Here is a 21,447-nt window from a genome sequence, read left to right on the forward strand (position 1 = left end):
CAATGATCACAATGGTTAGTTTTAGAACAGTTTCATCACCTGATAAAGAAATCCTACATCCTTTAGAAACACCCCACACACCTCATTTCTAGAATCTAAACTAGCTTTAATGATTTGTTTACAAATAGATGACAGTGTAAATAACATCGGGGGTCCTGAGGTTGGGTCATAGGAAACACCACACCTTCCTTTTTATTCTCTTGGGACACTTGCTAGAGTCCTAAGACACCATGTGAGAAATTCAGCGACTCTGCTGGTAAGACGATAGAGAGAGATTCTAAGAGTTGTGGAGAATGAGAGGCTTTTAAGCCATCCCGCCAAGATACCAAGCATCTGAGTGAAGCTACTTGGACTCTTGAGACGTGACCAGATGCCACTTGAATATCACCTAGTGACTCTTATTAATGCATGTGGGACAGGTGAAGTGACTCACAATATAATACAATAAAATGGCTTTGAGTGACTTGTCATGCAGTCATAAATAACCTGCATATTACTTTTCTTCAGCTAATAAATGATATACCATTCACATTCACCAAATAATCTAAACCCTCAAACTCCAGAGTTCTAAACTCCTTTTAATTTTAACCTCTTACACTAACACATCAGCAAGTCCTTTTTGATTCTTTACCTAAGTGAAAGTGAGAATTGCTCAGTGGTGTTCAACTCTTTGCTACCTCATGGACTATACTACATGGAATTCTCCAGGCCAGAATACTGGAGTGGGTAGCCTTTTCCTTCTCTAGGGGATCTTCTCAACCCAGAGATCGAACCCAGGTCTCCTGCATTGCAGGCAGATTCTATACCAGCTGATCCATTACAGAAGCCTAAGAATATTGGAGTGGATAGCCTATCCCTACTCTAGAGGATATTTCCAACTCAGGAATCAAACTGAGGTCTCCTGCATTGCAGGCAGAAACATATAGTTTAGGTAAAGAGGGCTTCCCTTGTGGTTCAGCTGGTAAAGAATTTGACTGCAATGCAGGAGACCTGGGTCCAATCCAGGGGTTGGGAAGATCCCCTGGAAAAGGGAAAGGTTACCCACTGTAGTATTCTGGCCTGGAGAATTCCATGGACTGGATAAACCATGGGGTCACAAAGAGTCAGACACGGCTGAGCAACTTTCACTTTCTGCTTATGCAGTGTTGTTCTTCGCAGAAACTATGTTGAATAGGTGAATTCCTCTCCAGCAAAACTGCAGCCACCCCAGTACAATGCAGCAGCATCTCAGATCTTAACTAATAACTTCACTGCCTCCTGTTCCCCCTTCTCTCTCTTACGATTAACAACAAGAATGATCTTTAAAAAACATTCACATTGGAACTATTTAAAAAACATTTAATGGCTTTCCATTCCTTTTATAGTGGAATTCAAGCATTTTTCCATGGCTAATGGAGCACCACATGATCGATCCTTTCTGTGTATCTCTCTCCTCCTGGTTTGCCATGGCCTCTTTATTTCTTGAAATTCTCAGAATCTTTGCACGTGCTGTTTTCTGTCTGCAACTTTCTCTCCAGTATCCATGTCAATGTGTCTTTCTTGTCTTTCAGCATTCTATTTAACTGCTACCTCCTCCAAGTGGCCTTCCCTGTCATACTCACTAAGGATTCACCACCCATACCAGCAGTTACCGTTTATAAGTCATATCAACCCAATTGATTTGTCTCTTCCATCCACTAATGTGTTCTACATTTATAATGTTTATTTATTCCCTAGTGTCTCTGCCACTAAAATCTAAACTACATGAGAACTCTGCTCCGTTCCACATTATATCTCTGTTCAGTTTATCAAAATATCTTCAGTGCTTACTCAGTTTCTAGAGTATAATAAGAGCTCAACTGGTGTTTTTGAAATAAATGAATGAATGACTATCCCATATGCTGTGCTGTGCTTTGTCGCTTAGTCGTGTCCAACTCTTTGTGACCCCATGGACTGTAACCCACCAGGCTTCTGTCCATGAGGATTCTCCAGGCAAGAATACTGGAGTGGGTAGCCTATTCCTTCTCCAGGAGATCTTCCCACCCGAGAATTGAACTGATGTCTCCTGCATTGCAGGCAGATTCTCTACAGCTGAGCTACCAGGGAAACCTGACTATCCCATATATACATGTAAAATAACCAAAATGCCTAGATTAAATGTTCCTCTTGTAGTTGGAGGTCACTGTGGCAGGGAATTATCAATGTTTGAGGCCGCCTCTTTAACTTTTCCCTAGAATTACCATAATAAATATGACAAGAGATATCTATAAATATTAACAGATCTCAAAATTGTTTGTCACATAATTCCCAATTAGCAATGCTCACATGATAACTCAGGTAAAATACAAAAGACCTATGAACACACTGACCTCTGAATTATGGGTCCAAAATGCCCAGAGGGAAGCTAGTCTTGTATTCAGGACTTGAGAGTTCACATAATTAAAGCTCCAGAAGTCATGGGAGTCAGTATGCACTTGGGATTTTTACAGGACAATTGCAACTGCTATTTATGAAAAATTCAGTATTCTACTAACGCCTCTAAAGAGACTGAAAGCAAGTGATAATTTTGACTTCTAGCTCAATTAAAACAGATGCCTGAAAGAGTGCAGCCATGTATTCCTGTGTTTAGAACCTGACAAGATCAAATGGAAGCCTGCAAATCTGAATAGCCTAACCTTGGGGGACCTTTTCATATGTTATGATGATGAACTGAATAGTTATTAATGACCTAATGGAATTCTAATAATATGCCAGTAACTTCATTCTTTTATGGTCATTTATGGAACCCTATGTGAGGGTTCTATAGCCATATAGCAGGGGGTGGAATATGACATAATAGAAATACCTGTGGTCTCTACCCCTGTTTCCTAACACAGGGCTCTACACCCTTGTAATTTCCTGGATGACAGGGGTGCTAGAAGCATCTTTTGTTCAAATATTTGTTCTTTAAACCTGGTTCCTGACACAGGGCTCCTGAATCCAATGGAACCTCCTAGGTGATAGGAGTGTCTTTGTTTGAATGAGAAGAACTTTGGTGGGATTCTGTACAGCTTCTGGATGAGGACTGGTCACCAAAAGGATCAAACCATGATTAGAAGCTTGGAACTTTATGTTCACATGTGTTTCTGCAGTGAGGCTGGAGAGGTTGGAGACTTTTTACATGGCCTCCATAAAGATCCTAAACTATGTGGTGGAGAGTTTACAATTTGGTCAACAGATTCATGTGCTAGAAGGGTTAAGTAAGTAAGTGAAAGTAAGTGAAGTCGCTCAGTCGTGTCCAACTCTTTGCGACCCCATGGACTGTAGCCTACCAGGCTCCTCCATCCATTGGATTCTCCAGGCAATAATACTGGAGTGGATTGCCATTTTCTTCTACACTCCAAATTATACATTTCAGTTTCCTGGTGATAGAAACTCTTGCCCTGGAGACCCTTCCAGACCTGGTGTGGTGTGTCTCTCCATCTGACTGTTAATTTATCCTTTATAATATCTTTTATGTTAAACTGGTAAAGGTAAACAGATGCTTCAGAGAATTTTGTTGAGTCATTCTAGCAAACTCTCATACCTGGAAGAGGCCTGTGGCAATCCTTGACTTTGTAGCCAAGTTGGACAAAAGTGTGGGTACCTTGGGGACCCATTACTTGCAGTTGGTATCAGAAGGGGAGGGCAGAGCTGTGGAACTGAGCCTTAAGCCTGTGGAGTCTGGCCCTACCTCCAGGCAGTTAGTGTCACAATTGAATGAAAGAATAAAGCATCAGGTTGATGTCTGGATATTTAGAACATACCAGTATTCCAGTTGGTTGGTATGGGAGGAAAAGACCACAAAGTTGGTGTCAAGAGTGTTGTGGTTAGGGAAAGTTTTCTTTATCCATTATTTGATCATTGCACATGTTTAATTTATCCTTGTTTCATTTAGCCTTTGTATGTTTCCACTTAATTTTGCAATTTTATGATAAATACTCTACATTTTAACTTCAGCCTCTCAGTCGTGTCTGACTCTTTGCAACCCCATGGACTGCAGCACACCAGGCTTCCCTGTCCATGACCAACTCCTGGAGCTTGCTCAAACTCATGTCCATTGAGTCAGTGATGCCATCCAACCATCTCATCCTCTGTTGTCTCCTTCTCCTCCTGCCTTCAATCTTTCCCAGCATCAGGGTCTTTTCCAATGAGTCAGTTCTTTGCATTATGTGGCCAAAATATTGGAACTCCAGCTTCAGCGTGAGTCCTTCCAATGAATATTCAGGACTGATTTCTTTTAGGATTTACTGGTTTGATCTCCTTGCTGTCCAAGGGACTCTCAAGAGTCTTCTCCAATACCACAGTTCAAAAGCCTCAATACTTAGCAGAATTAACTTAGCAATGTATTATAAATAATATCCCATTTGCTTCTTTCTATGTTTCCCAATCCTTACTTGTTTCACCCCATTATACTGAGTCAAGGACTTTTATAATCTGTCTTGCTTTCAGATGGTCTAAAAAGTTGTCCCAGTATTTACATTGAGTTGGGAGCTCCTGAACTCCAGAAAAAAAACTCTCTACCCTTCCGGTCTCACAATCTTGGCAACACTTCTAGTTTAATTAATGGGTATTAATTTTTTATATATCTATGTTATGGAACCATGAATGCTGTTAGCATATTAATTGCAATGCTTAGATTTAAGATACCCTTTTAAATTTCTACAGCTAAGGAAAGCTACATTATGCCGAATGGGAGTATTTGTAACATGTCCTTAAATATCATTAGAAGAAAGTGTTAGTCGCTCCATCATGTCCAGCTCTTTACAAGTCCATGGATGGTAGGCTGCCAGGCTCCTCTGTCCATGTGATTCTCCAGGCAAGAATACTGGAGTGGGTTGAATTCCATTCTCCAGAGGATCTTCCTATCACAGGGACTGAATCCAGGTCTCCTTCATTGCAGGCAGATTCTCTACCATCTGAGCTAAATATGGTTAGACTTCCAGTCAAATCATGGAATTGTGGTGTCCAGACCTTACTTCCTATAGATATGAACCAATCAGGTTTCCATTCTCATCCTTGTTTTTGGAGTCCTCACAATCTAGACTAACTTGGTAGTAGAGTTTGTTCAGAAGACTGATTTAAAAGAACAGCTATAGGCTTGCTTGTCCTAGTCAAATTCTCTAGTAACAATGCTGAAGAAATGCATAGAATCAGAGGACTTGATTCCAAGTGAATCAGAGACTTGAGTCCATATCTCCCAAGACAAGCTATTGAATATCTCTGAGACTCAGCAGTTTCATCTGTAAAACTGAGGTAAATTGTTAGTAATCAGCATCATGAGATTTCTGTAAGAATTAAATAAAGAAACATAGTGGTTTGAACTCAGATTTTCTGGATTCAGAAACTGATTGCACAACTTTCTAGCTGCATCATTCTGGGCATCTACTTAACCTCTCTGTGTATCAGATAATTTATTTGTCAAATAGAAATAATAGAACTACGACTATATGGTTTTTATGCGAAATAAGCCAGCTAATATATCATTGTGCTAGAATAGGGCCTGGCATATTATAAGTAGAGATTATTGTTTGCTAAATAAAGTCCTAGGCATCTAAAGGTGTTAATACATAATAGTGAAAATAATTGCTATCATTATTACTAATTCCAAGATGCCTACCATCTGGTTTATAAGTATATACAACTGAGAATAAGAAATATTATGATTTCAATTTAAGCACCCAGTAAAGCAGTATTTAGTGGGTCCTAAGTGTGATACTGGTAAACAAAAATTTATAGGTCATCAGAAATGTTAAGAAGAAATCCTAAGAATATATTCTGACACTTACCTTTCTCAGGGCCTCCTTTACATCTCTGTTCCTCAGACTGTAGATGAGGGGGTTCAACATGGGGATCACCACTGTGTAGAATACAGACAGCACTTTGTTCTGGTCAGTTGAGTAGGTGGATTTGGGCATCACATAAATGAAGGTAATCGTTCCATAGTAGAGAGTGACTGCAGTGAGGTGAGAGGTGCAGGTGGAGAAGGCCTTGTGTCTCCCTTCAGTGGAGTGCATCTTCAGGATGGTGTTGAGGATGCAGATGTAAGAGAGAGCTATGACGGACACTGTGAATGCAAAGATAGATCCAGACGAGATGGAAGGGATAATTTCAATGATGGAGACATCTGAGCAGGAAAGTTTCAATAGAGGGGAGAAATCACAGAAAAAGTCATTTATGTGATTTGGTCCACAGAAAGACAGAGTCAATAAACAACTAGTAAATGTCCAAGCATTGACACATCCACCTAGGTAAGATACCCCAATTAAGAGAGCACAGACTCTGGGGGACATGTGGGTGGAGTAGAAAAGTGGCAAGCAGATGGCCACATAGCGGTCATAGGCCATGGCAGCCAGCAGGAAGCACTCAGCTGACCCAAACATGACCACAAAACACAGCTGAGCTTCACAGCCAGAAGCAGTGATGGTCACTCCTTGTTTCAGGAATCCTATAAGCATTATCGGTGTGACGGATGTGGTACACCCACTGTCCACAAAAGCCAAATGACTTAGAAAAAGGTACATGGGGGTGTGAAGCTGGGAACAAGTTCTTATTAGAATAATTATGCTGATATTGCCTACTAAGGTGACAGCATAGATTCCTAGAAATACCACAAAAAAGATGACACAAAGTGTAGGATCCTCTGTTAACCCCAAAAGGATGAATTCTGTCACACTGGTGTGGTTTCCAAACTTCATGTCCTCTGGGAATTGTTCCTGTTGAGGGAAATTTTAAAATTGATTAAAAAAAATGTTTTCATTCTACACATTCTTGGTTTTCTTTGGTTATTCATTACACTTATTCATAATAATTTCTCCCTCTGCCTAGCTGTAAATATGGTGCTGTACAGGATTGCTTTGTCCCTTTACACAAAAGAAGAATGATTCAACCTCACTCTCTGGGAACTCAGTTATATTCTTTTATTTATCTAATGTTTATTCTAAAACCCCTTTCCAAACTTTATTTGTAGAAAGATCTGTCTCCCAAGATCCAGGTCTATAGTTTCAGTCATCTTGGAAGTCTTCAGTTAGAAATCCCACAAATACCTCAAACTCAGCCTCCCCCAAACCAAACTCATCCTTTCATTAGACCATTCCTCCTGCCCTGTGTTTGTGGAATCCACAATCCACACAGTTGCTCATGTCTGATACATGGAAGTTGAAAGGTTGTTGCTGAACCATGAAAGATGCTGGGATTCTTGTGCTCCAGAGGAGAAGAAGTCAATTTGGGACCAGAGACAAGGCTTGATCATTCAGTTTTTGCGTAATAAAGTTTTATTAAAGTATAAAAGAGATAGAGAAAGCTTCTGACACAGATGTCAGAAAGGGTCATAAAGAATGCCCCCCCTGCTAGTCTTTAGCCAGATGTTATATAGCTACTAGCAGTCTGCTAATTAGAGAATGGAAATGTCTCAAAACTCAGAAACTGGCACCAGGCCCCTCACCCACAACATGCTGTGGTGGGTCATCCAGGGCCATAAAATGATTGACAGGAATCTTGAAGAAAGGTAGATTTCCATACAAATATATAATTTCATTAACATAGATTAGGAGAACAATGTATAACATTTTGGTTTGCCAAGTCGGTTCTGAGCCTTTAGGCAGAACCGACTTGAAGACAGAGTCTAGGGTAAATACATAGTACATTAACATAGCTTAAGACAAACATTTCCATGAGAAAAATGCATTGGTTAGCTCAAAGTTTGAGACAAGTTCATGTGGAACCAGGTATCATTATGGCAACACAGAATTTTAAGATAAACCTCTTTTTAAATTTGTATAGAGATGGGGAAAAAATATAGCACTAGTATGTTTCCTCCTGCCACATAAGAGAGAGAGAAAAAATGTCTGACGCTTGCAGCCTGTTTCCTCCATTTGGAGACCCCTGGCCTTCCGGCCTGTTATCCTCTCCAAGTGATCCTAGCCTTCTTCCTTGCATTGTACCACATCTAATAAAATCCTATTGATACTATCTACAATTTAGCTCTTCATTTTACTTATCCATTCCTATATTTCCACTGCTAGTTTCCCTACTGTAGGTGAGACCCTGTTCATTTTTCTCTTTTATTTTATTCATCTGTTTGCCTCCTTGTCTTCATTCTTGTGCCATTATAATTCACGGTACATCTGCCAAAGTAATCTCTTGCTGAAGTAAAATGGTGATGCTAAAGTGATCCTTTCAAGTCTTTCATGATTTCTTTGGCCTCCAAGATGAACCTACTCTTCTTAGCACAGCACAGTGTATGCTTTCTGATGTATCACCTGCATATGACTCTCTGGTTCTCTCTCAGGATGTTTCCATCCACCACTTGCACTAATCCAACCTTTCTGAACTATTCAGTCTCCTCCGTTCATCTGTCTTATTTGGCCTTTAATCCTTGTTTTCCAACTTGGATGGCCCCCAACTTTCCATTATCATTACCTTGGGTGACTTCTGCTCCTCCTTCAAGTTCATTCTCTACAAAATCTACTCTGACATCTAAGGTGTAATTAGATAAATTTCCTTTTTGTTGACCTCATGCTTTGAAGATGTTTAGATTGTGTTTCTTTGTACTAAATTATGGGATTTTGTTTTGTTTTTTGCTTGCTTACATTTTATTCCTCCCAATTAATACATAGTCTCCTTGAAATGGTGTTTATTCCTGTATCACAAATAACTAGTGTTTGGGACTAATATGTGCTGGAGAAAACCTGTTACTAGAATTTATGCATGACTTGTATAATGCATATGCCAGGTGGAATATACTTCCCAATTCCTTTGTACAATATTTATGCAGCTTCATATTCTATCCTTAGTTACTTTTTGAAATGTATCTCCCTATATACTTCTTTGCTAATGTTAGGTAGTTAGAATAGGAAAAGGAGTCCAGAATGGTGGTGGCTAAAAGACTAGGAAGGGAAAAGCTCGTGAAAATAGAACAAAGGAAGGTCCGAGGACCAAAGTGAAGACCTCAGGTAGAACAAACAGCACTCCTGGCTAGCCCAGTTTACATAGGGAAGGCCCAGGGGGAGGAGGAAAAACACATAAAAAGAGGAGCCAAAAGGCCAGGGTCTCTCTGAACTGCTCGCTCACTCGCACGCGCTCTCTCTCTCTTTTCTCTTCACGTCTTTTGGGTTGGCATGCTCTCACACCTCGAGGATTTTCCTTTATTTTCTAAATAAAACTGAGCTGTAACACGGAGCTGCAATACTGGTCCATCCAAGAGCTGGTCCCTTGCTTCAAATTTTTGTTGTGATGAGACAGAACCCAGGAAATTACAAACTCCCACGACATCTACTTTTGTGCTTTTAAGAGTCATGTTAACCCAACCCTGTGATTCAGTGTTATAGTTTCTAATGTTTATAGAAAGACAGTTTTCTAACAGCATTATTTAGTTAAGTTTTGAAACATTTACCATAAATGATAAATATAAGTACCAAATATCTTCACAATTCTTGCTGCTGCTAAGTCACCTCAGTTGTGTCCAACTCTGTGTGACCCCATAGACAGCATCCCACCAGGCTGCCCCGTCCCTGGGCTTCTCCAGGCAAGAACACTGGAGTGGGTTGCCATTTCCTTCTCCAATGCATAAAAGGGAAAAGTGAAAGTGAAGTCGCTCAGTCATGTCCGACTCTAGTGACCCCATGGACTGCAGCCTACCAGACTCCTCCGTCCATGGGATTTTCCAGGCAAGAGTACTGGAGTGGGGTGCCATTGCACAATTCTTAATTTATTAAAAATTCCTCACTTTAGAATATGAGCATTTAGTGTTTCCAATGGTGGGGCTTCAACAGAATGAATTGTGAGATATTATGAACCAACAGCTGAGAACCTACAGCTCATTAAAGAATGTGTTCCAGCTTTTTGATTGATCTTCCTTAAGTGCACTTAAATTACTCTAGTGACAGGCAAGGTTACTGCCAGGAGTGTTAATTCTATGAATTCTAGGTAAAAAAAAAAAAAAAATCTGTTTTTGGTTTCTCAATTGCTCTCTATGAGTCTAATGGCACAAACCATCTCCTTTCAGAGTTTAATGACACAAACCATCTCCTTTCAGTGCCAAAGCAATGATACTTGAATACAACCAGCACACCTCCACTGCCTTCTCTTTACCAAAATTAACATTCATAGATCCGTTGCCCATTCCACCTGTGGCATACTTTCCAGAGCCCTCCCTGTTTTGCTCTCAGCTTCTGAACATACTCTCAGTTGAGGACTGAGCCAAGCACCGAGCAGCATGTGTGCTCTTTGCCTTCTGACTCAAGTGGAGTTAAGTGGGCCCGATCCTGCATTCACTGCGCACACGGTGGGCTTCAGTCTGTGCTGACGGCAGCAAGGAGACTGGAGATGGAAAGTTCAGATCCTCCCAGTGGCCAATTGTTTTCACTTGTACATGACACTTGAATCTCTCTGACTCCCAGTATTTTTTTTTTTTTTGTAAAATGGGAATAACTGTCCCCATATAATATCTTTGTTGTGAGATTAAAAGAAATGACAGCTGCAAAGTATTTAAAGATGTTTTGTCATACATGAGAGCTAAGTGTTTTTCATTAAGTAAAAATAAATAGTGGATAGATTTTCAATTAGTTAAAATTTTTATGAGAAGTATAATATAAGTTTTCTTTCAACACATCAGGAGATTTTCCACAAATCCAAAAGAAGTCAGAAAGTATAGGATCTGATGGTTTCTTAGTTCTGGACCATGTCATTAATAATCATATGCATAATATGAGAACTGATTCTTGCCCTTCCCTTCCTCTCCACTGACTACCTAGGAATCTTCTAGAGCTCTGTGTCATCTCATTCATGCTTCAGATTCTGACTCTCCCCAATCCTTTCCTTCAATGATTGGGTCATATTTGTTGATGATTAGGGGTCATAGGGCAAAGAGCCTCATGCAACCTGAATATCGGGTGGTTTATTCCTGGTTTCCTTTTCATAGCTGCAGTTACACAAGTTTAGCAGCAGCTTGGCTGCCACAGACCATCCACACTTCTCTGGGATCTCCTGGGAAGTCTATTTTGCATGCCTGGAATGACCTTTCTGCAGTACATATCTTTTTTTTTCCCCCTTAAAAATAGTTTTTTTTTTTTAATTAGAGGATCGTTGCTTTACACTGTTATGTTGGTTTCTTGCATACAACCTTATGAATCAGCCATACATATACACACGACCCCTCCCTCTTGAACCTTCCTCCCACTTCCTACCCCATCTCACTCCTCTAGGTTATCATAGAGCACCAATCTGAGCTACCTGTGTTATACAGCAACTTCTCACTAGCTATCTGTTTTACATATGGTAGTGTATATGTTTCAATGCTACCTCTCAATTCGCCCCACCCTCAGTTTCCCTCCTCTATGTCCACACATCTATTCTCCATGTCTGTGTCTCTAGTCCCTGTAGTGTAAACCTTGCTAGGGCCACAGTTTCCTCAGGGGTCACAAAACAAAGTTGTTGAGTTTCTTTTATTTTTAATTTCTCATTGAACAAACAAAAAAATTAAAGTATTTAAATAAAATCTATGATAACTGCACTCACCTTTTAGAGCCAGATTTGCTGTTGCTGAATTTCAAAGAGAATTTTAGAAAGCAGACATTTTCCACTCACTCTTACAGCAGTTGTGCACTGGCCACCTGCCAATATTAACAAGAAATGCTCTCCTCCATTTAGGAATATAGTTACATACATTCTGTGATAGGGTCTTTTTTGTGTGCTGGGAGGAAAAGAAAGGCTCTAACAGAATCCCCTAGGGCTGTTGCTGCTTGCCCCTTTGAGGTAAATTCCTCGGACTGCTCTCCAGAAGTGACTCATGGAGCCAGGTGTCTCATTAAGGTGGCATAAATGGAAGGTCCAGTTCCCAACAAAAGGTATATTTCTGAGGATCGTGATGGAAGATTTGCCCAGAGACCTGGAGGAAAAACTGTTGAAATAGAAATTTGATGGGCGATGGGGACCAGAGTCAGTGTCACCAGGGCTCCAATTTCCTCTCTGTAGAAAAAACATTTTCTTTAATTGAGGACATCAGGTAGTGGGGAAAGCCCTGGAGTAATATGAGTCAGTTAGCAGAAAGTAAGCAGAAGAAAGCAGAGTTCACTGTTACTCAAACTATACTAATAGTCCCTGGGCAGGTGCTGGCTGGCAAACTATTTATTGTCAGTCCCGGTCCAAATAAGAACAGGGGTTGTGGGGAACCATTTGTACTCTTGATAGCAATTTGAGAAAGTAACTTTAAGTGTATTGACGCCAATAACTTTTTTAAATGGGTTTATTCTGTTGTATTTTAGTTTTTCTTATTTTGTTAGTAATTCTCATTTTACTATTTTCCTAACAAGTATTGACCCATGGACACCTGGGGAGAAGTGATCCTTTATTTAAATAGTTTGAGAAACACTAGATGTGGCTTTTGTACCCAGGAGACCTGGGGTCAGTTTGAGGTGGATGAATTGAGTTAAAGTTTTTAACTTCTTTGAGACTCAATTTTATGACCTGTAAAATGGAGTTGATTATTCACATTTTATAGGCTATTCATGAGATTTCAGAGGGTTAACACATAATTATCTAGAAAAGTTACCTAAAGTTATTGTTGTGTCTCAAATATGTGACAAATGGAACAAAGCTTCTGGATGTGTTACATTTTGCCACTTACTCTGTTTTATCCTTAGTCCCAGATACTTCCTTCTTTGAGATTCAAGACATTCCAACTCTGGCACCTCTGGTACCTAACCCTAATTGATCTCCCTGCTGCTCATCCCCTGAGAATTTAGCACCTGTGTGACCATTTTCCTCTCCATCTCTGTCTTTGTCATGAGCAATGGCAACTTCTAATCATTTGAATATCTCAACTGACAACTTGATCTCAAATGTCTTCTAATTTCTTGATTTCAATAACTTTTATCCATAGTCTCTTTATGAAACCTATCATATTCATACCATAAATTTCACTGTCTTTTTTGTTCCACAACTTAAGTGTAAACATGTGTAATGACCATGTTAAAGCTTAACCAGCCAAAGGCCACGAGAAATAAACCTATAGTGCAACAAAATCAAGTTTATTGGGTTAGCACAGCAAGGGAGAGCTCTCCAAATAATTATCACATGTATCCTGACAATGGAGAGAGGGCACATGACTTTTGAAAGGTTTGGATTCTTATTGAAGGATACCAAGGAGGGATTAGGTGTTGTGGGCTTCAGTTCTGGACAGGTTGCTGACATGGTGGTGAGATTAAGAGGGACTAATCTGAGGTTGAAAGTTCTCATGAAATGATGACAATTTAACAAGGCTGTGGTTTTTCCAGTGGTCATGTATGGATGTGAGAGTTGGACTATAAAGAAAGCTGAGCGCCGAAGAATTGATGCTTTTGAACTGTGGTGTTGGAGAAGACTCTTGAGAGTCCCTTGGACTGCAAGAAGATCCAACCAGTCCATCCTAAAGGAGATCAGTCCTGGGTGTTCATTGGAAGGACTGATGCTGAAGCTGAAACTCCAATACTTTGGCCACCTGATGCAAAGAGCTGACTCATTGGAAAAGACCCTGATGTTGGGAAAGACTGAGGGCAGGAGGAGAAGGAGATGATAGAGGATGAGATGGTTGGATGGCATCATTGACTCAATGGACATGGATTTGAGTGGACTCTGGAAGTTGGTGATGGACAGGGAGGCCTGGAGTGCTGCGGATCATGGGGTCGCAAAGAGTTGGACATGACTGAGCAACTGAACTGAACTAACATTTGAATATCTCTTGTATTAGTTTGGGAGGACATTTCAGGTTTAGGTATATTGTTGATAAGAAAACAGTAATTACTGAAAAATTAGATCATTATGACATTGTTAAAATTGCTGCATAAGAGTTGAAGAAACAATGTTTTCTACTAATTTTGTTGTTAGATTATTCTATGTCCATCCTCCAAGCCTGAAGAATGACAGGGATGTTTTTCATTTTCAGTCCCACAAACTGTGTTTCTCTGGAAAATATTTAATTCTCATTATTTACTAAATTTCAGTTCATTTCAGTTGCTCAGTCATGTCCAACTGTTTGAGACCCCATGGACTACAGCATGCCAGGCTTCCCTGTCCATCACCAACTCCTGGAGCCTGCTCAAACTCATGCCCTTTGAGTTGGTGATGCCCTCCAATTAAATTACTAAATTTGTTGATATAAGTTTTTCATAATATCTGTTTTTAACCATGTTAATGTGTGGGCAGAATGTGTTTCTATGCCCCTCTTTGCATGTATTATTTAGATAATTTTGCCTTTTCCTTAATTAATACTCCTATGGATTTTTCAATTTTTTTAATCTTTTCAATGAATTAAATTATAAATATATTTTCTCTATGGGGAATGTTTTCTATTTCTTTGATTTATGTTTATTCATTACTCAATTTTTTTTTTTTTTTTTGGCCATGTTGTGTGGCTTGTGGATCTTACTTCCCTACTAGGGATTGAACCCATGACCCCAGCACTGGAAACATAGGTCTTAACCACTGGTCTGCCAGGGAATTCCATATGTTTTTTTGTTATTTATTTGCTGTTTCTCTTCAAGCTTCCTGAGATGGAAGCTTACATTTTTGGCTTCACTCTTTCCTTGAGGTTCATTACTATCCGTATCTTGAGTATAGACAATATATCCCCTCTCTTATCTGTAATTTGTCAGCAAGTTTGAATGATGTGCTGGCTATTGTGAAGGACAGGTTATAGAGTCTGGACTGTGTTATAATTCTCTCAAACATAGTCACTGCATGAAAGCAGCACCTTTACCTGTTTAGTCAGTGATGCACATTTTCTAGGATTGTCTGGGTTTTGGCAGTTAGGAATAAAGCTTCTCTAAATATCTCTAGGTAGGTCTTTGTGTAGTCATGTGTTTTCATTTCTCTTCGACAAAATTTAAGATTGTAATTGCTTTGTGTTATGGTTAGTATATGTTTATAAGACACTGCAAAATTTGTTTTTTCAAAATGGCTGTACCATTTGCATTCCTACCAGGTTTGTATTTAAGTTCTATTTGCTCTGGATCCTTTACAGGACTGCTATTGTCAGTTAAAAAAAAAAGCTATTCTAATATGTGGGTAGCATTAAGTCTTTCAATTTAGTTTGCACATCCCTTCAATTTGAAGTTCTTCTTAGCTCTACTTCTCTGTCGATGGTCAGTTTGTTTTCATATCTTGGCTCTTGTGGAGTAATGCTGTAATAAACATAGGAGTGCCGATGTCTCTTCAAACTCCTCTTTTCATTTCCTTTTTCATATATACCCCAAAGTGGAATTGCTGAATCACACATACTTCTAATTTTTTTCATACCAATGTGCATTTCAACTAGCAGTGTACAAAGATTTCCTTATGTGCATATTCTTGCCAATACCTGCTATCTCTTATCCTGTTGATAGCCATTCTAAGAGGTGTGAGATAATATCTCATTGTGGTTTTGATTTGCATCACCTTGGTAATTAGCAAAGAGCGTGTTTCATGTTACTGTTGGTCATTTGGATGTCTTTTTTTCCTTTAAAGATTTTACTTTTAACTTTATTATTTTTTATTAAAGTATGGTTGATTTATAATGTTGTATTAATTTTAGAACAGCACAGTGATTCAATATTTTCATAGATTATATTTCAGTTGAAGTTATAAAATCTTGACTGTATTTTCCATGATGTAAAATATATCCTTATAGCTTATTTATTTATTTAAAAAATATAATTTCTGTATTTGTTTTTGCTCTGCTGGGTATTTGATGCTGTGCATGGGCTTTCTCTAGTTGTGGCGAGCAGGGGCCAGTCTTCATTATGGTGGCTTCTCTTGTTGCAGAGCTTGGGCTTTAGGGCATGCAGGCTTCAGTAGTTGTGGTCAAGGACCTAGGTGCTCCAGGGCATGTGGGATCTTCCTGGTCCAGGGATTGAACACATGTCCTCAGCATTGGCAGGAAGATTCTTAAGCACTAAACACCAAAGAGGTCTCACTTATTTATTTTATACATAGTAGTTTGTGCCTCTAACCCCCTACTGCTATGTTGCCCCTCCACCCTTCTAAATTCCCACTGATCACCATTATTTTATGGTCTATGAGTTTGTTTCTGCTTTGTTATATTCACTTGTATATTTTTTTAACTTATTCATTATTATTTTAAATGTTTATTTATTTTAAAATAAATTTTATTTAAAACTTTGCTTATTTTTGGCTGTGCTAGGTGTTTGTTGCTGCATGCATGCTCTCTAGTTGTGGTGCGCGGGCTTCCCATTGTGGAGCCTGGGCTTGAGGGTGTGCGGGCTTCAGTAGTCATGGTGCATGGGCACAGTAGCTGCAGCTCGCGGACTCTAGAGCATGGGCTCCATGCCTGTGGCATATGGCTTTAGTTGCCCTAAGGTGTGTAGTATCTTCCCGGACCAGGGAACCCATGTCCTCTGTAATGGCAAGGGGATTTCTAACCACTGAATCACCTGGGAATTCCTATTATATTTCTTTTTTAAGTGAAAGCAGGTTCATTGAGAGAGATACATACCACATAGGCAGAATGTAGTCCATCTCGAAAGATGAAAGCAGCCTATTTTATTTTTTAGATTCCATGCATAAATGACAGCATACAGTATTTGTTTTTCTCTGCCTTATTTCAATAAACATAATACCCTCTCAGTCCACCCATGTTGTTGCAAATGGAAGAATTCCATCTCTTGTTCTGACTAGGTAATTTTTCATTGTGTATATGTAAATGTGTGTGTGTGTATACACACATACATATATATATATTATTCTTTGAACCTTTTTTCTGATAAATTATCTGTTTCATTGAAAGTGAAAAGTGAAAGTGAAGTCGCTCAGTCGTGTCCGACTCTTTGCGACCCCATGGACTGTAGCCTACTACACTCCTCCGTCCATGGGATTTTCCAGGCAAGAGTACTGGAGTGGGTTGCCATTTTCTTCTCCAGAGGATCTTCCTGACCCAGGGATCGAACCCAGGTCTCCTGCACTGTAGGCAGATACTTTATCGTCTTTTTTTTTTTTTTTCCTTGTTCTTTGGTACAAATTTCTCTGTCTTCTCATCTTGCTTAACTTTCTCTATCTCTATGAAATTAGGTGCAACAGTTACCTATTCCTGGTCTTGAAGAGGTGTCCTTGTGTGGGAGCATCCTTATGTAGTCTGCATGTAACCAGTAGCTTTGGTGCGAGAGCTGAATCTGAAGTGGGCACATGTTGTATCTTCCCCCAGAAGGTGCTGGCAGCTACCACTGTCATGGGATGTAGGGCTAGAGATGCAGGGGCTAGAGTTAGAGATACATGAGGAGTGATGTCTCCTATCCTCAGTGGCTGTCACTACCCTACTAGGGGCAGGGTCAGTTCCCAAGATAGTTATGGCTGCTATAGTCTTGTTCAGATGCTGCATAGATCCGAGCCAGCTCCATCCTCTCAGACTGCACAGTCTTATCAGCAACCAAAGCCTTCACCCTAGTGTGGAACTGTGCTGGAGCTAGGGGTGGTGGGGCAGACATTTGGCATCAACCATATGCCGGGGTGCTTGCTGGAAACCACTCACAGTCCCAGGCAGTTTCAGTCTGCTTCTTCTGCCTTGTTCCCAGGAGTAGGCAACAGTGTGTATGTTCTCCACGAGCTGATTTTAGGTTTTGTACAGCCTTCCTGCAAGTCCCTTAGTTGTCCAATCAGCTAAGGAAACTTGTCTTCCCAGTGTCAGACCCTGGGCCTGGGGTGCTCAGTATATGACTCAAACACCTCACTCCCTAGTGAGGATGTCCAAGCCCATGTAATCCTGCTTCCCTGGTGGCTCAGAGGGTAAAGCATCTGCCTGCAATGCAAGAGACCCGGGTTCAATCCCTGGGTTGGGAAGATCCCCTGGAGAAGGGAATGGCAACCCACTCCAGTACTCTTGCCTGGAAAATCCCATGGGCTGAGAAGCCTGGTAGGCTACAGTCCTTGGGGTCACAGAGTCGGACACGGCTGAGCGACTTCACTTTCACTTTTTCTTATATTAATATTTTTTTTTTTTAGTTTAAGTCCTTCATATTTATTTCTTTTTTTAAATTTTATTTTATTTTTAAACTTTACATAACTGTATTAGTTTTGCCAAATATCAAAATTATATTAATATTTTTAACCCTGATTTCTTCTGTAAGCTAACAGATATCTGTATTTGGCAATAATAGCCATCTTAATGGTAAGGAGCCCAAAATGGAAATATTCTTATTTCCACATCAACCACAAAAATTTATCTTCCCATCTTGTGGCAGATTAAATAAAAACATACAATTTCTTTGCCACTCTTCCCATAGAGATGCAGCCTAATTTATTTCCTTTGAATCTGGACTGATCTTCATGGTATGCTATACATGTAGAATATAGTGGCAATAATAAACTGAGAATATTGAATCTTGGTGATTGGAAGTTTGGAAGCCTTTGCCTGGGTATCCTGGAAGATTTCTTCATGGAGCTTTGAGAGGTCAGAAAGATATATGACTACCTCCATAAAAACCACTGATCTGAAGGAGATCAGCCCTGGGATTTCTTTGGAAGGAATGATGCTAAAGCTGAAGCTCCAGTACTTTGGCCACCTCATGCAAAGAGTTGACTCATTGGAAAAGACTCTGATGCTGGGAGGGATTGGGGGCAGGAGGAGAAGGGGACAACAGAGGATGAGATGGCTGGATGGCATCACAGACTCAATGGACGTGAGTCTGAGTGAACTCCGGGGGTTGGTGATGGACAGGGAGGACTGGTGTGCTGTGCTTCATGGGGTCGCAAAGAGTCGGACACGACTAAGCGACTGAACTGAACTGAACTGAACTGATGAAAACCACATGAGAAAGAAACAGAGAGAAAGAGGTGACTAAACCAAACCTGCTACTCTCCCCCTTTTGTCGCCAGGCATGTGAATGAAACCATCTTAGATTCCAGACTAGGCCAGCTGTCAGCTGACCATGACAGAGCAATCTCAGTAAAGTTGGGAGACAGAGAAGACTCACCCCTGGAATCTCACAGCCAAGACTCGCCTTAATTCCTGAACCATAACACCCTAATATATAGTGAAATAGGTGTTACTTTAAACACTAAGGTTTAGAGTCGTTTATTATGCAGTGTAGAACAGCTTATCACAACTTGACACCTAATTGGGAGATTTTTCTGTAACAGAAGCTGAGTTCATATGGCACTGACTTTGAGACTTGATAGTGGGATGAAGTAGAATCAACCTTGGGGAGACTTTTAGCAATATCCGGAATGTTCTTATAAGGTGGAGAGGGCATGTAGGATAGTAGGAAATGTTTTTAAAAGTTAAAGAAAAGGAGACACTAGCCAGGCAGTGGTGGAATGCTTGTCAGTATTGTCACCAGGCATGAAATGGAAAATAGAAAGCATACCTAATATGCTCTTGGGTTTGGCTGGGAAGGTTTCCAAGAAAAATGCTAAAAGTACTATCTATGTCTGAAAGCTGTCTAAGCTAATGTATAAGAAGAGATATATGAACTTATGGAAAGGATTTGTTTGATTGATTCTTGAGAAAAAAATTAAAAAAATAAGGAAGCCATACTTTGCACGGTTTGTAAATAAGGCTGCTTCTCATCCCCAATACCTTCCAAAGAAAAGATTCTCAAGATAAGAAATGGCTCCAGATCAAAGGTCAAATCCAGATTGGAGTGATAATTTTCCATGTCAAAGTCTCAGAAAGATTTAAGACAACGTTGCCACTTACAGTTATACAAAAGTCATTCTACGAATCTTGATGGTATATCTCATACACCATGTCTTTGTAAAATATGAGACTTTTAAAATCTTAAGGGAACTTTCTCATAAGCACCTCACAAAACTGCAGAGGATGAATTATCTGGAAGAGAATTATGAGAGTGGATTTGTCTAATTGAATGAATCATAATTTGGTACACTTGAGTTTTTTTTAAAAACATCTAAGTTTTTAAAAAAAAATTTTTTGAGACATAACTCACATACCAACAATTAACCCATTTAAAGGATACAAGTCAATAGTTTATATAGACTATTCACAGATATATGCAATGATCACAATGGTCAATTTTAGAACAGTTTCATCACCTGATAAAGAAATCCTACATCCTTTAGAATCACCCCACACACCCCATTTCTAGAATTTAAACTGGCTTTAGTAATTTGTTTTACAAGTAGAAGACAGTATAAATAGCATTGTGGGTCTCCTGAGGCTGGGTCATAGAAAACACTGCACCTTCCTTTTTATTCTCTTGAGGACTTGCTAGAGTCCTAAGACACCATGTGAGAAATCCAGCTACTCTGCTGATAAGACCATATAGAAAGACTTAAAGACTATGGAGAATGAGAGGCTTTTAAGCCATCTGGCCAAGATGCCAAGCATCTGAGTGAAGCTACCTTGGATTCTTGAGACATGCCCAGATGCCACCTGAATTTCACCTAGTGACTCTTATTAATGCATGTGGGGCAGGTAGAGTGCTGAGCCCGATCCAGTTAAAATTCCTGAGTCACAATATAATATAATAAAATGTTTTTGAGTAACTTGTCATGCAGCCATATATAACCTACATATCACTTTTCTTCAGCTAATGAATGATATACAATTCACGTTCACCAAATAGTCTAAACCCAAAATTTCTGAGGTCCTCTTAACTGCTTTTAATTTTAACCTCTCACACTAATTCATCAGCAAGCCCTTTTTGAATCTTTACCTAAACTAAATGTTGAATAGGTGAATTCCTCTCCAGCAAAACTGCAACCACCCTAGCACAATGCTGCAGCATCTCAGATCTTCACTAATAATTTCACTGCCCTCTGTTCCCCCTTCACCCTCTTATGATTAACAAGAATGATCTTTAAAAGCCTTCACATTGGAACTATTTAAAAAAACATTTAATGGCTTTCCATTCCTTTTACAGTGAAACTCAAAATATTTTTCCATGGCTAATGGAGTACTGCATGATCGATCCTTTCTGTGTATCTCTCTCCTCCTGGTTTGCCATGGCCTCTTTATTTCTTGAAATTCTCAGAATCTTTGCACGTGCTGTTTTTTGTCTGCAGCTTTCTCTCCAGTCTCCATGTCAATGTGTCTTTCTTATCTTTCAACATTCTGCTTAACTGTCACCTCCTCCAAGTGGCCTTCCCTGTCATCTCACTAAGGATTCACCACCCATACCAGCAGTTACCTTTTATAAGTCATATCAACCCAATTGATTTGTCTCTTCCATCCACTAATGTGTTCTACATTTATAATGTTTATTTATTCCCTAGTGTCTCTGCCACTAAAATCTAAACTACATGAGAACTCTGCTCTGTTACACATTATATCTCTGTTCAATTTATCAAAATATCTTCAGTGCTTACTCAGTTTCTAGAGTATAATAAGAGCTCAACTAGTGTTTTTGAAATAAATGAATGAATGACTATCCCATATGCTGTGCTGTGCTTGGTTGCTGAGTCGTGTCTGATTCTTTGTGACCCCATGGATTGTAACCCACCAGGCTTCTCTGTCCATGAGGA

General features: G+C 39.7%; 1 protein-coding gene across 1 annotated transcript; it reads right to left on the reverse strand.

Moving 5' to 3' along the window:
• Positions 1-5,762: 5,762 nt before the first annotated feature.
• On the reverse strand, positions 5,763-6,695 carry LOC129629011 (olfactory receptor 491-like). The gene has a single exon (XM_055548752.1). The coding sequence runs from the start codon at positions 6,693-6,695 to the stop codon at positions 5,763-5,765; it is 933 nt and encodes a 310-aa protein (XP_055404727.1).
• Positions 6,696-21,447: the final 14,752 nt, after the last annotated feature.

This window comes from Bubalus kerabau, chromosome 15 (assembly GCF_029407905.1).
Source record: "Bubalus kerabau isolate K-KA32 ecotype Philippines breed swamp buffalo chromosome 15, PCC_UOA_SB_1v2, whole genome shotgun sequence".
Classification (NCBI taxonomy): Eukaryota; Metazoa; Chordata; class Mammalia; order Artiodactyla; family Bovidae; genus Bubalus; species Bubalus kerabau.

Coding starts and splice junctions, on each gene's coding strand:
- LOC129629011 (XM_055548752.1), bottom strand. CDS start 6,695: ATGAAGTTTGGAAACCACACCAGTGTGACAGAATTCATCCTTTTGGGG.